The 13,932-nt window shown below is 49.2% G+C and overlaps 1 protein-coding gene across 28 annotated transcripts in view; it reads left to right on the top strand.

Moving 5' to 3' along the window:
• CTIF (cap binding complex dependent translation initiation factor) overlaps window positions 1–13,932 on the top strand; it is a 339,224-nt gene that overhangs the window by 291,400 nt on the left and 33,892 nt on the right. For 24 of the 28 annotated variants that reach the window (XM_074022308.1, XM_065533854.2, XM_005586749.5 and 21 more), the window contains one exon: window positions 1,218–1,373. The exons of the other annotated variants lie outside the window; for them this stretch is intronic. In XM_074022308.1, the coding sequence (XP_073878409.1) occupies window positions 1,218–1,373 (156 nt within the window). The remainder of the gene's footprint in view (window positions 1–1,217; window positions 1,374–13,932) is intronic. 28 annotated transcript variants of the gene reach the window in all.

The following is a 13,932-nucleotide window of genomic DNA, read 5'->3' as shown; positions in this document are numbered from 1 at the left end:
ACAAACAACCATAAAAATCTCAGTGGCACACAGCAGTAAACGTGCATTTAGATGATGTGTGTGCAGATTGGTTGGGGGTCACCTGACTTAGGCTAGACTAAGGCGAGGCCCTGTCACACATGTTGCCCATCTTCTTCCTGGGACCATCAGGCCAGCCCAGAGAGAGTCTTCTTAGGATGACAGAAGAAACATGAAAGTCAACGTAAATATTTAGGGCCTCACATCAGAACTGGCACACCATCACTCCTGCCTCATTCTGTTGGCCAAAGCAAGACATATGGCCAAAACCAAAGACAAGAGGTAGGGGAAATATCTTTCTGAATATTATTTAAGCTACCCCAGATTCTTACCGTTCAGCTGTCAGAGCACTGAGGTTTTAATTTCATCCTGCCTGGACACTTGCAGTGGCCTCCTGCTTGGTCTCCACCCCTTAGCTGTTTTAACCTTTCTGTTGAGCACTGGTATGACTGTGGTATTTCATGGTTCCATCCCCAAAACCTTCCCTAGCAACCGTCCCATGAAACCCAGCTCCTTGGCTTTTTATACCTTCTTCTCTTATATCACAGTGATGAGTGAATATGTCTTATCTTAGCTCCTGGTGCAGAGCCTGGCACACAATGGGGCAATAATATTTTTTTAAAGGATGAATGAATGAATGAATACCTCTAATTTTCCTACTGTCCTCTAGGCCCCTTGAGGGAGGGGCTGTAGCTGTGTAGCCCAGTGCTGGAGCGCTAGCCCACATGGCCCTCTGTTGCCATTGCTGATGATGTGTGGGTGGGCAGTGTTCTGGTTACCCCCAGCCTACCACGCAGAGGGCATGACTTGGGGGTTAGCAAAGGGAGATGGGTTAGCCACAGGGAGTTAAGTGCAAAAGTGCTGAGTCTGGGGAGGGTGTCACCTCCCGTTCTACCTTATCCTCCCACATCAGCATTGCTGTCCGTGAAGGAGGGTGACTAGCAGGTCTGGGCAATGCCCAGAGGCAAGGAAGCTGTGTCCCCAACCTGGGGACACCTGAAAAAGAGGTGTTGTGGCCACAGGTCAGGGTGGTCCTAGCCACAGAGAGTGCAATCATGCACCCCCATCCTCATTTAAGACATGGGGTTTGCCTGCTGCCCAGGAGCAGCCCCGAGACAACAGATGCTCTGCACAGCGGGGTGGCACCCGGGCCCCTCCCCAGCCCCAGGAGGCTGATGCAGTCTCTCATGCCTCCACAGAAGGACTTCACGGTGCGCGAGGAGCTGCAGCAGCAGGACGTGGAGCGCTGGCTGGGCTTCATCACCTTCCTGTGCGAGGTCTTCGGCACCATGCGCAGCAGCACGGGCGAGCCCTTCCGCGTGCTCGTGTGCCCCATCTATACCTGCCTCAGGGAGGTAAGAGACCCACTGCCTGTGCCGCCTGCGCAGCCGGACAGTGCCAGGGCTGGAATGTGTCTCAGATACCCGGACAAAGCTATGAGGGTGGACTCACTTAGAAAGGGACCCATCCCGGCCAGGCACAGTAGCTCACACCTGTAATCCCAGCACTTTGGGAGGCTGAGGCAGGTGGATCACCTGAGGTCAGGAGATCGAGACCATCCTGGCCAACGCGATGAAACCCCATCTCGACTAAAAATACAAAAATTAGCCGGGCTGGTGGTGGGTGCCTCTAATGCCAGCTACTCGGGAGTCTGAGGCAGGAGAATTGCTTGAACCTGGGAGGCGGAGGCTGCAGTGAGCCGAGATCACGCCATTGCACTCCAGCTTGGGCGACACAGCAAGACTCTGTCTCCAAAAAAAAAAAAAAAAAGAAAGGGCCCCATCCTTCAGCAAAGAGATGCACAACAGCAGGCGCTTCTGCTCCCCAAAGCCAGGTCTTTCTTTGTTGGGTTTACATAAAGGGAACCAGCACCCCCTTCCCCCGCGGGGTGTTGTGAACTCAGGCCTCAGCCATTTCCAATCTGGAGCACTGGCTGCAGAGGGGGGCCTATGGTAAGTGTCTCAATGAGCAGTCTTGGAATTGGATTGGATTGGTTCGCCACTGGATTATTTATGCTATGAAAACATGTTTTCTTCTAAATTTCATCTGAAAAAGAAGGAAATAAGAATGACCAAGGAACTTTTGAGAAGCAGGAATTCACCAGGTGCTTGCGCTGCCAGATATTGTTAACTCACTTTCTACACCCCTCTGGCTGCTGTCAGGGGAGAGAATTGAAAGGGGGCAAAAGTGGAAGCTGGAAGCCGAGTGGGGCTGCTTAGGCTGCCCAGCACAAGGTTGGTGTCTTGGAAGACAGCCTCAGAGTGAGGGCGAAGAGCGCGTTTAGGCTCTAGTTGTATTTCTGAGTTACAGCCAGCAGGACTCAGTAATGTGAGATGGAGGAAAGGGAGGAGGGGACATGGACTCCCCATTTACCAGCTTGGTGGCCCCATTTTCTGAGATGGAGGATGCTGGATAAGAAATAGAATGGGGATGAAAAGCAAGAGTCAGTTATGTTTGAGTTGCCTGTTAGCTGTCCGTAGGGAACTGCCCGGAGGTTGGCCGGGTGGAAGGGTCTAGAGATCCTGAAGAGGTCCCGCATGCAGATAGGGGATGGAGGGTTCTGTGAAGTATCAATATGCACCTGGTGCTCAAAGCTGGGGACCGGATGGAACCATGCAGGAAGAGAGTATAGATGGAGAGGCAGAGGAAGGGGGCGTGTAAGAACCCTCACAGCAGCCCTTCACTGGGACCTGGGCGCCTCCCCCGTGTTGTACCCTCCCACTGCCGGCAGGCCTCTGCTGGGGCTACCGGGACACAAGGGAACAGCCTCCTAAGATCAAAGGACCAGGACAGAAAAGTGTCCTGCGTTTGGCAACAAGCAGGTCATGGGCCCTGGGTGTCAGTGGAGGTGAGGACACGAGTGTGGACAAGTCTTTGGAGAAGTTTTTCTGTGAATGGCAGCAGGGAAGGGGAGCTGTGGGGTCAAGGGGCATCTTTGTGTTTTTGAAAGAAAGACGATATAACAGAGCAATTTAAGAGAAGGGAGGGAGTGTATTTATAAGTGTTTTTGAAGCATCCGTGTATAGAACAATAGCATGCTCATTCCAGACTAGCACAGAGCACACAGTTGTCTCTCGGGTGCTTTGTAAACCTGTGAGCCTCTGCCACTCCATGTACCCAAACCACATTTCTTAACAAATGCACTTGAAATCAGATTTGTTTCACAGATTCAGACAATGGCCTCTCCTGACTTTATTTCATCCTCAAAGTGCCTTGAGCTCAGAATGCAGCTCCATGAGGGCCGGCAGCTCTGCTTTTTGCACCCTTTGGAATGACTTGAAGGCAGCCTCATGGAGGCTAGGAGCGGGCCTACATGGCCTCTTGGGTCCTCCCATCCTTGCCTGCATTGCCCTGTGCCCTGGACAACCCACCTCGAGACAGGGAGCAGCACTGTTCTAGGGCGGTGACCTGAATTGCCCCAACACTTTTCCTCTGCGTGATCTGGACACCTCCTGGTGTTGTTGTCACCTGCTCCTCCGAGAGGGAGGCAAGGCTATAGCCGAGCGCTAGCCCTGGCTGCTGGGACAGTTTTAACACCGCCTGAGGTAGTACAAACGTTCCGGTGTGAGATCCGGAAGGTGCCAGGAGATGTGTGCAGACAAGAACAAAGAGCCACGCCTAACACACACTTGTTGGATGCATTCAACTTTTCGGGCCAGTTTGACAAACACAGACCCATCCCATGCTCATGGTAAACTTGAAGAATAAATAAATCACCTATGGCCTTCTCCAGTTTGTAAAAGAAGAGGGCAGGGCCCCATGTACCAAGCTAGCTAGGGCCGGGCTGTGGCAGGGTTCAGATCCTGGCTCTGTTGTTCGTCAACTGCACCACGTTGCGGAGCGTTTACCTGCTCTGAGTTTCGGCTTCTTCACCTGCAAACGGTGCTCATGCTGCTTTCTCTGCAAGGTGCAGGGAGGGTGGCGAGGCGTGGAGAGACAGCTAAGCGCACTAGGGACAATGAGGCCAGAGGCTGGAAGGAGGTGCCCAGAGCACAGCAACTGGCAGAGAGCTGGTTGTCATCTAGGTTGATGGGGCCTAGGGGCTGAGCACACGCCTAATCTTAAAGGGCTACTTGGGCTGAGTGTCCTGCCCAGGGACACACAGCTGGCCCATGCCAGAGCTGGTCTGGAGCTCCTGGACTCCAGGTAGGGCTCTTTCCAGGAGAAATCTTGGCTTCCCTAAAACTGGGCCATAAGAAAAGATGGGGACTTAAGGGGTACCCTACGGATCTTATCAATCCTTGTGAACAGCCTGTTGCCTTTCCCAGCTCCGTGGGGGCCCCTGAATTCTTCAAGTCATTTGCTGCCTCATAACCAGGCTTGACCTACATCCCTAAAGCAGGTTGAGCCGGCTTATGGAAGTTTCCAGAGCCAAAGGCACTGCTGCAGCCACCTCCATGCTGGAAAAGCTTAGGCTTTCCCCCTGGGGCCATGTAGATGTCTGACCCCAAATCCACAGCACCCACTTTGCCCTGAGATCCGCTCCACTCCCAGAACCACCCCCAGGCCCACATTTCCAGCTGCCCACTACGCCTGTCCCAGGTCATCCCTCAGGCCCCTCCAACAGGATGTGGCCAGAACTGCACCCCAAAGCCCCTGCTCAGTGCAGCTGTCATGCAGGCCTCCACCCATGCTGCCTGCCTCCCTGCGGCCAGGCAGCAGCCCCAGAACCCATGCGATTGCCTTTCCTCAGTCAAGTCACTCACTCCATCCCCTGCGTCTGCACCCCCAGGGCAGTGCTTTCCTTGCTACTTCTGAGTAAAACACAAACCCACAGGCCATCTCCGAGTGAAGGGTCTTGCTGAGGACAAACCTAAGGGAGACATGAAAGTCCTCACCATCCAGTCCGTCTGGGGGTCCTTGTGCTCACAGAGGCCCCCTTCATTCTGAGGTCCAAGCTCACTTGGTCCCCACGCTCCTTTAGATTAAGCACATGCTCAGTCCCCAGGCGCCTCAGCCTGGAGGACACCCAGCTCTCTGGGAGTCCCTGGGGACATCCTTTCACACCCTGACCTCATCAAATTAACCATTCTTTAAGTTACTCAAGCTTGAAATTTGGAGTCATCTCTGCCTCTCTGTCTTCCTGTCTCTGACACTTCTTCCTAGGCCCAGCTTAAAGTCACCTTTTCTGTGTAGCCCCCGCTCAGCACACCAACAGCTTCCTCCTGAGGGAACTGGAAGTGCCCTCCATCCTTACTGCTCCATCCTCACCCCAGCCTCTTCACATTGCGTTGTAGCAGTGTTCAGTGACGGTAACAGTGCATCTCACGGCATGGACGCCTCCATCTAAATCGAGTGCCTCGTGTGTTCTTTTCTCTTTTAACTCAGACAGCACTCTGAAGATTATCATCCCCATTTTTCAGAGGAGAGCAAAGAAGTCAGGCAACTTGCTCAGGGCCACACAGCCACCAAGTGGTAGAATCAATCCTGGAATCCAGATCTGACCGCCCCATTTCCCTGCCTTGCAGGCAGAGCAGGAGCTACTCTGTTTGTCTTCTTGGTCCATAACTCAGCACCTATATGGTAGGAACCCAGTAGATCTTGGTGGAATTGATTCCATTTTTGCCCTAACTAACATGCCAATCAGAGATCCTTCTTCCAGAGATGAAGAAGAATTTTCAATGTGTGCTTTTATTGTGTAAGAACAAATAGTGTCTGCGAAGGTGGTTTTCAGAGTGATTGAAGAAGATTATTGGTCATCTGTAGCTGCAGAAGTCTCCTTGCTCTGCTATTTACAACTCATATTTGCTTAGCAAGCTCTTTTTTTATTTTTTAAATATTTTTAAATTTCTATTTTTAATTTTACTGTGGTAAGGATACTGAACATGAGATCTACCCTCGTCACAGGTTTCTAAGGGTACAATACAGTATTGTATCCATAGCCATAATGTTGTGCAGATCTCTAGAACATATGCATCTTGCATAACTGAAACTTTCACCCATTGATTAGCGACTCCCCATCTGCACCTCCCCCTAGCCTCTGGCACTGGCAACCACTATTCATTGCTTTTTTGAATTTGACTCTTTTAGATACCTAATGTAAATGGAATTATGCAGTATTTGTTCTTCTGTGACTGGCTTATTTCATTTAGTAATGTCTTCAGAGTTCATCCATGTTGTTGTATATTGCAGTTTCCTTCTTTGTAAAGGCTGAATAGTATTCCATCGTATGTATATACCACTTTAAAATATTTTTCTTGGTGTGTAATATTTTTACATATTTATGGGGTACATGTGATATTTTGTTACATGCATAGAATGTGTAATGATCAGGTCAGGGAATTTAGGATATCCATCACCTCGAGTATTTATCATTTCTATGTCTTGGGGACATTTCAAGTCCTCTCTTCTAGCTATTTTGAAATATACAATACATTGTTGTTAACTGTAGCCACCCTACTCTGCCATCAAACATTAGAACTGATTCCTTCTATCTGTATGTTTGTACCCATTAACCAACCGCTCTTCATCTCCCCACCCCCACCCCCAACACACACATACACATCGTTGTATCTATTTATCTGCTGATGGACATTTGGGTTGTTTCCATGTCTTGCCTCATCGTGAATAGAGCTGCAATGAATGTGAGAGTGCTAATATCTCTTCAAAATCCTGATTTCAGCTCTTTTGGATAAATACTCAGAAGCGGGATTGCTAGATCATATGGCAGCTCTATTTTTAAGTTTTTGAGGAACCTCCATATTGTTTTCCACAGCAGATGCACCATTTTGCATTTCTACCAACAGTGTACAAGGGTTCTAATTTCACTACATCCTTACCAGCTTGTCTTTTGTTTTTTTGCTCACAGCCATTCTAACAGGGTATGAGGTGATATCTCATTGTGGCTTTAATTAATTTGCATTCCCTGATGATTAATGACATTGAGCATCTTTTCATACACCTGCTGGCCATTTTCCATGTCTTCTTTGAAGAAAGGTCTATTCCAATTCTTAGCCTAGTTTTAAATTGAGTTATTAGGTTTTTTGCCATTGAGTTTTAGGAGTTCCTTATACATTTTGGACATTAACTCTTTATCAGATGTATGGTTTGCAAATATTTTCTCGTATTCTATACTTTGTCTCTCTCTCTCTGCTGATTATTTCCTTTGCTGTGCAGAAGCTTTTTAGTTTGATGCAATCCCACTTGTCTATTTTTGCTTTTGTTGCCTGTGCTTTTGGAGTCATATCCAAAAAAAAAAAGTGTACAGACCAACGTCAAGATGCTTTTTCTTTATGTTTTCTTCTAGTAGTTTTACAGTTTCAGGTCTTATATTTAAGTCTTCAATTCATTTTGAGTTGATTTTTGTGTATGGTATGAAATAAGAGTATAATTTCTTCTTTGTGTGAATATCCAGTCTTCCCAACACCATTTATTGAAGAGACTGTCTTTTCCCCATTGTGTGTTCTTGGCACCTTTGTTGAAGATCAGTTGACTGTAATTGTGTGGATTTATTTCTCCACTCTCTATTTTGTTTCATTGGTCTCTATGCCTGTTTTCATGCCAGTACCATACTGTTTTAATTGCTGTAGTTTTGGGATACATTTTGAAATTAGGAAGTGTGATTGCCACCAGCTTTGTTCTTCTTCACTCAAGATTGCTTTGGCTATTTGGGCTCTTTTATATTTCCAAGTGAATCTTAGAATTGTTTTCTATATTTCTGTTTTTAAAATGCCCTTGGGATTTTGATAGGGATTGCATGGAATCTGCAGATTGCTTTGAATAGTGTGAACATTTTCACAATATTAAATCTTCCAATCAAAGATCAGGAACAACACAAGGATCCCCAATCTTACCACTTCTATTCAACATAGTACTGGAAATCCTAGCCAGAGCAATTAGACAAGAAAAGGAAATAAAAAGCATCCAAATCTGAAAGGATGACATAAAATTGTCTCTGTTTGTAGATGACATGATCTTGTTTATAGAAAATCCTAAAGACTCCACACACACACACACACACACACGCACACACACAAAATAAAACTGTTAGAACTAATAAATGAATTCAGTAAATTTGCCAAAAACATAATCAACATATGAAAATCCTTTCTATTTCTGTACACTATCTGAAGAGGAAATTGGGAAAATAATCTTACAATCGCATCAAAAAGAAATACTTAGGAATAGACTTAACCAAAGAAGTAAAAAACTTATATACTGAGAACTATAATATATTATTTAAGACATGAAAAAAGACACAAACAAATGGAAAAACATCCCATGAACATTTTATAATAGCATTCTAAGGACCCCTTTCTCCTGGCCCGGTCCTCAGCCTAACTGTGACTGTGAAGGCTGCACACACAGGAGGGGTGCAATTATTGTTTATGGCCTGAGCAAAGGGTGTCATCTTCCCATCTCAGCTGGTACCTCTGAGCCGACCTGCCAGATTGTGGGTCTGGCTTGTCTAGAGCCTTCATTCCCCGACCCTACAATGCTCTCCACCTCCTCCGCCTCTCCGTGCCTCTGTGACCCCATGGTGTTGGAGGCTCTTCTAGGTTATCACTGAATGCCTCTCTCTGAGCCCCTTACTTAAAGTCCTTGGTTGAAAATTTCTCTGGCAGGGAAATTTTCTTTTCCCTCTTTTGTTTGTTTGTTTTTTGTTTTTTGTTTGTTTGAGACAGAGTTTCACTCTTGTCGTCTAGACTGGAGCGCAGTGGTGCAATCTCTGCTCACTGCAACCTTCACCTCCTAGGTTCAAGCAATTCTTCTGCCTCAGCCTCCCAAGGAGCTGGGATTACAGGCGTCCGCCACCAAGCCCAGCTAATTTTTATATTTTTGGTAGAGATGGGGTTTTGCCATGTTGGCCAGGCTGGTCTCAAACTCCTGACCTCAGGTGATCCACCCACCTCAGCCTTCCAAAGTGCTGAGATTACAGGCGTGAGCCACTGCGCCCGGCTACGCAGGGGTATTTTCAACAAAGTTCTATGCGCCTGTTTTCCTCCACTTCTTCTCATCCTCTCTCTCCCCTGAACATCCCACCTTTCTTCTCTCCATCCAATCACCCCAGCTCATCCCTGCCCATAATTCCAACCCTCCTGTCTCTTTGGAGTCCAGCAGCCATAGCCAGAGGTCAGGAGTGGAGTAAAGGAGGAAGGCAGGGTGCTTTCTGCCAGGAATCTCCCATCTCTCTGTACCCACCTCCTGACCCCCACCTACCTCTCCCTCTGGTTGCCCCTGGCTCTCCTCCCCTCCAGGCCCCAGAAATCCCATCTGCCCCTCCCTGCCCTTTCCAAAGGAAGGGCAGGGAGAGGGCAGGTGCCTCTGAGGGTTGTCTCTGAGGGGCGCCCCCAAGGGACATAACTGGCTAGGCTCCTGGAGGAGGTGGGCAGGCACAGGCCAGGGAGGAGAACACAGAGGCCAGCAAGTCAGGCTTCTCAGGAAATGAAATTGCTCTGTGCAACAATGAGAGAGCCACTTTTTAAACTTTTTGCGTGAGTGTGCATTCAATTGCTCACATTGTTTTGGCTCCAGGGGAAATCTGACCTCGGAAAAGGCTGAGATGAAGCGGGTGTGGGTGGAGAGCCTCTGCTATTTCACAGGACTGAGAGAGTCAAGCAACACATTCTTCAGAGGCACCTTTCCAGGCGGACCATTCCTCCTTTCCCAAGAGCAGGGCATTCGGCTGCCCAGCAGAGGCCAGGGCAGGACCCACTTTGGCCAGAAGTGACCAAGATAATCTGTTCCCCCGGGGTAACAATGAACTCTGACGGGGAGCAAAGATTTGCTGACTGAATCCATGGGAAATTATCTTCAACCCTGCACCTTGAGAAGCGTTTACTACATTACAAATTATCAGACCCCTTCTTCAACCAATTAAACCAAACTTCCTGAAAATGTAAGCTTTCAGGGATATGTAAGCTTTCCAAATGATTCTAATGTCCAACCAAGGTTAAGGAACATAGTCTCAGCATCCTGGGTGCATCCAGTGAGCATCCACTGACCAGCCAAACACCCTTGGGTGAGGGGCACAGCCTTAGGAGCCAGAGAGACCTGAGTTTGAATCCCAGCTGTGCCACTTACTAGCCGTGGGACTTTAACCTAATTCTTCCATCTTTTGAAACCTCAATTTTCTTATCTGTAGCATAGGAATGAGAATAATACTCACCCTGTGGCTTTGTTTTCAGGCTTAAAATAAGCGAGGTGTTTCTGTAAGGCAAGTGGCCTATGACAGCCTTGCAGGGAACTGTCAGTTTGTGTGTTGCTGTTGAATACAAACCGTGTTCCAGGCATTGCCCAAGAGAAGAATCGCAACACAGTCAGCCCCAGAAAGTGAGGTCCATTCTCCCAACTGGGCATCCAAGGCCTCCATAAGCAAACACAACCCCTCTCTCCAGCCAAACTACTCCACTTGTATTTCCATAGGTGGCCTCGCATTCCTCCCACCATGAGAACAATCTTTCTCCTCTTCTTGCCTGGCTCTTGCCCACCTTCAGGGCCGGGCTCACTTCCCACCTCCTCCCCACCCTGCCTGGATTCGTTCCTCTTACAACATCCTATAGAACTAATGTCCACACGGGGCTGTCAACTTCTGTCTCCAGATATGCTCCTTGCCAGGTGGCTGTATTAATGCCTCGTGACCCTTTCTTGGTTGCTTTTAAATCATTTCAGTCTTTCGTTGCTACCTGGGGGCGGGCTAGGTCTCATCTCTCATGGAACCCCGGCTGCATGTTGCCCTGGAGTCTGTGCTCATTCAACAAGCAATGATTTAGTTTGAGACAATGCTTCTTATTGAACTGCAAAGTTTCCTAGTAGTACCAGAAGGAGGGATATAAGTTGTGATCCTTCAGCAAAGAGCTTGCAATCCTCCTGAAATTAAGCAGCCGTGAACACTTATGATGAATTGGGAGCTGGATGAATGTGGGGAAATGGAATGGGGAGAGGGGTGGGGAGCCGCCGAGGACAAAGGGCAGGGGAGCTGGGGCTTAAGGGAAAGTGGATTGTGGACAGGCATGGTGGAAACAGGGAAAGCCTCCAGGAAGGAGCCTTTGAGCCAAGGCATGGGGGCCAGAATAAGCATGGCCCATCTGGGTGGTAAAGAGAGGGCCTGATGAGCGAGCCATGGCCAGCTCCAGCTCTCACCAGAGGTGTTCTAGCGAATGCAGGATGACTCCAAGAACCTCTGAAAGGTTTTAAGCCACAAAGCAACACCATGGAAGGAACAAAGGAGTGTTTCTTTATTCATTCAACAAACAATGAGAAAAATGCTACTTCCTTATTAAACTGAAAAGTCTGCTGGACACATTTCTTGCTGGAAATGTGCTGAGATAACAAAGTCAACTAAATCTGGAGCAGTCTCTAGCCAGAGGAGCCCACGGATAGCTCAGTGCCCGGAGGAGTGCAGTGCTCCAAATAAAGCGTGGGCAGGAGAGGGAACGTGGGAGCCCAGATGGCGGAGGAGGCAAGGAGGCTGGAGGTCCGCCTCCAAGGGCATCCCAGCAGAGAGCAACTCCCCAGCTCCTGGTTGCCTTTAAATTTATTCTGACTGTAACCGTCAAACAAAAAGACTTAGCAGGAGGTGAAGGGCTAGAATGAAGCTTGAAAAATCAGGAGAACCTTTCTCCATGAACAGTTTATTCCAGCCCTAATCTTAGGCACAGACCCCGCCTGGAATGTTCCTCTGAGAATGTAGCCTCCCTACGGCAGGTACCCAGCCCCTGGGCACTGGCTTAGCATCGGAGTCCCTGCAGGGCCAGCAGCTGCTGCTATGAATACCCCAGCTTAAGCGACCATTCCTGTAACCTCCGCTGAAATAACTCCCCACCCGCTTTGTCCCCTCCAGAGCTTTCGTTCCCCTCTTCTGCTCAGCACACACAGTGAAGTTAACTCAGCGGGGTGACGCCGACCTGCCCAGACCCCCACGCCCCAAACGTACACACATAAACACACAGAAGCAGCCCCATCTGAAGCTGCCCGGATCCTTGACCTCCTCAAGATAGAACTGGAGTCTCCCACCCACCCCACCTCCACTCCCGACCCTCTCCCCAGCCCCCACCCTTTGACTGTTCTGCTTCCTTAGCCAGACTCTGCAAACTGAAATGTGAAATTTGAAGCCAGTGTTCCCCTTAGCAACCATGGTAACACAGGATCTGATAGAGAGCCTAGAGTTATAAAAATACCAGCTTCCACCAGACACTGGTTTCCAAAGGGAAACCAGTCTCCAAGCCAGAACCGTTTTTAAACAGTCTTAAAACTCAAGAGATTTCTAAACCGATCTCAACATGGCTCAGGAGGACATCTCTTTAAGCCTGTTTTGGAAGGTGGTGTGGGTGCAAGCTTTGGGTATTTTCTCTAAAATACAGAGATTCAGAATGCATGTGCTCACGGGGGAATTAACTAGCCTTATGAAGGGTATATAGCAGGGAGCAGTTTTCCTAATAAACATCAACTATTTGGCATTTTTTCATAGTTAGATTGAGCTGCCCTGCTGACCCCCAGTGAAACCTTCCTTCCAGTTCCCTCCCGGGGAGTCCTCATCTCCATCCATCCTCCTAATGAGGGAGAGAGAATGATTTCGCCTATCTCCCCTTGCTTGAAAACAATTTAAATTCACAGTCATTTTCCAGCCGGAATTCTACTTTAAGACTGAGGTAGGGAGGTAAGAGATGGTGGTGTCAAAACTTTTCTGCTCAGGATCAACCAGAAAAGTCCTGCATCCCTGTCCCCAGCCCTTTCTCTTCCCAGGGACGCCTCCTCGGGCATGGGCCCAGCACGAGCTATAAATCCCTGGTCTCTGCGTTGTTCTCTGCAGAGGGCACAAGCCTGATGAGTGGGGGCAGTGAGGGCAGTAGGGGGACTCTCCCCAGGGGAGGGGCGCCTCCCCAGCCCCCAGCCCCCAGCCCTGCCTTCACAGCCCTGGGCGGCTTGCCCTCCCACCTCCTTCCCCCGCCTGCTCCTCCTCCTTCCTCTTATCTCCTGGGGCCATGCCTTGTAATTTTGAAAAATCTTCTGACTCGGTAATTAATGTCTGAACTTCAAGAGGGCCCTGCTATCTGCAGAGCTGAGCTGAAGGTGGGAGGGGACCGGCAGCTGCTGACGGCTTGGAGGAGGGAGGGTGTGCAGGGTTTTTTTCTAAGCTGCTGAATGGACGGAACTGTGGAGGAGAGAATCGTACCTTGCCGGAGTTGTGGGTACAGGATTATATGTACACAGGCACAAGCATCCGTCTAGATTTTTAAATCCTTTGGGGTAGTCCTTTAGCGTTAAAATCACACAGTCGGATGCCCTCCTGCTCACACACCCTCACTCTCCCTTAGCAGTTTCCCAGCAGGTGGATGGCAGCAAACACTAGGGGAGCCCGGCTGGGGGACTTTCTGAGTGCAGGTCTGGTTAGGAGGATTGGTTGGGAGGGAGGGAGAGCGACTTACACATTTCGAAGATCATAAACCAGGCACTGGGGTTGCAAAAAATGGCCATCGGTTACTTCAGATAACTCAGAAGACAAAAAATAAGCCTGCCTGTTTCCCACCTGCAAGGAGGATGGAGGCAACTCTGCGGACGTCTGCAGTGCCCCCGACCCCCGTGCCTCCCAGAGTGTGCCCCCACCCTGCCCAGCCTCCGTGCTCCAGCACAGGTGCCCTCCATCTAGCAGCTGGGGTGCCGAGTACTGGACCCGCTGCTAGGCCCTGAGCATAAGTACACCGGGGTCCCTGTCCTCACAGAGCTGCTGTCTCCTGGGGAGGGAAGAAGCAAATGGTGCCCTGCACTAAGAGCCAGGGGTGAATAAAGCACACACAACTCTCCAGGACCCGCGCGGATCTTTCTCCAACCCGCTCCAGCTCTCAGGACCTGTAGCTCAAATTAGCATTGATGATATCCACCTGCTGCCGTTCTTGCCTTCAGATGTGAATGATGTTTAGGGAACTAACTTTTCTCCTCCTTTCTGTCCACCTCAAGACAGAGCTAGACTCCAGT

The sequence above is a fragment of the Macaca fascicularis genome, chromosome 18 (genome assembly GCF_037993035.2).
Source record: "Macaca fascicularis isolate 582-1 chromosome 18, T2T-MFA8v1.1".
NCBI classification, from domain to species: domain Eukaryota; kingdom Metazoa; phylum Chordata; class Mammalia; order Primates; family Cercopithecidae; genus Macaca; species Macaca fascicularis.
The sequence above is the reverse complement of the archived record's forward strand: the minus strand, read 5'-3'. Positions and strand labels throughout refer to the sequence as shown.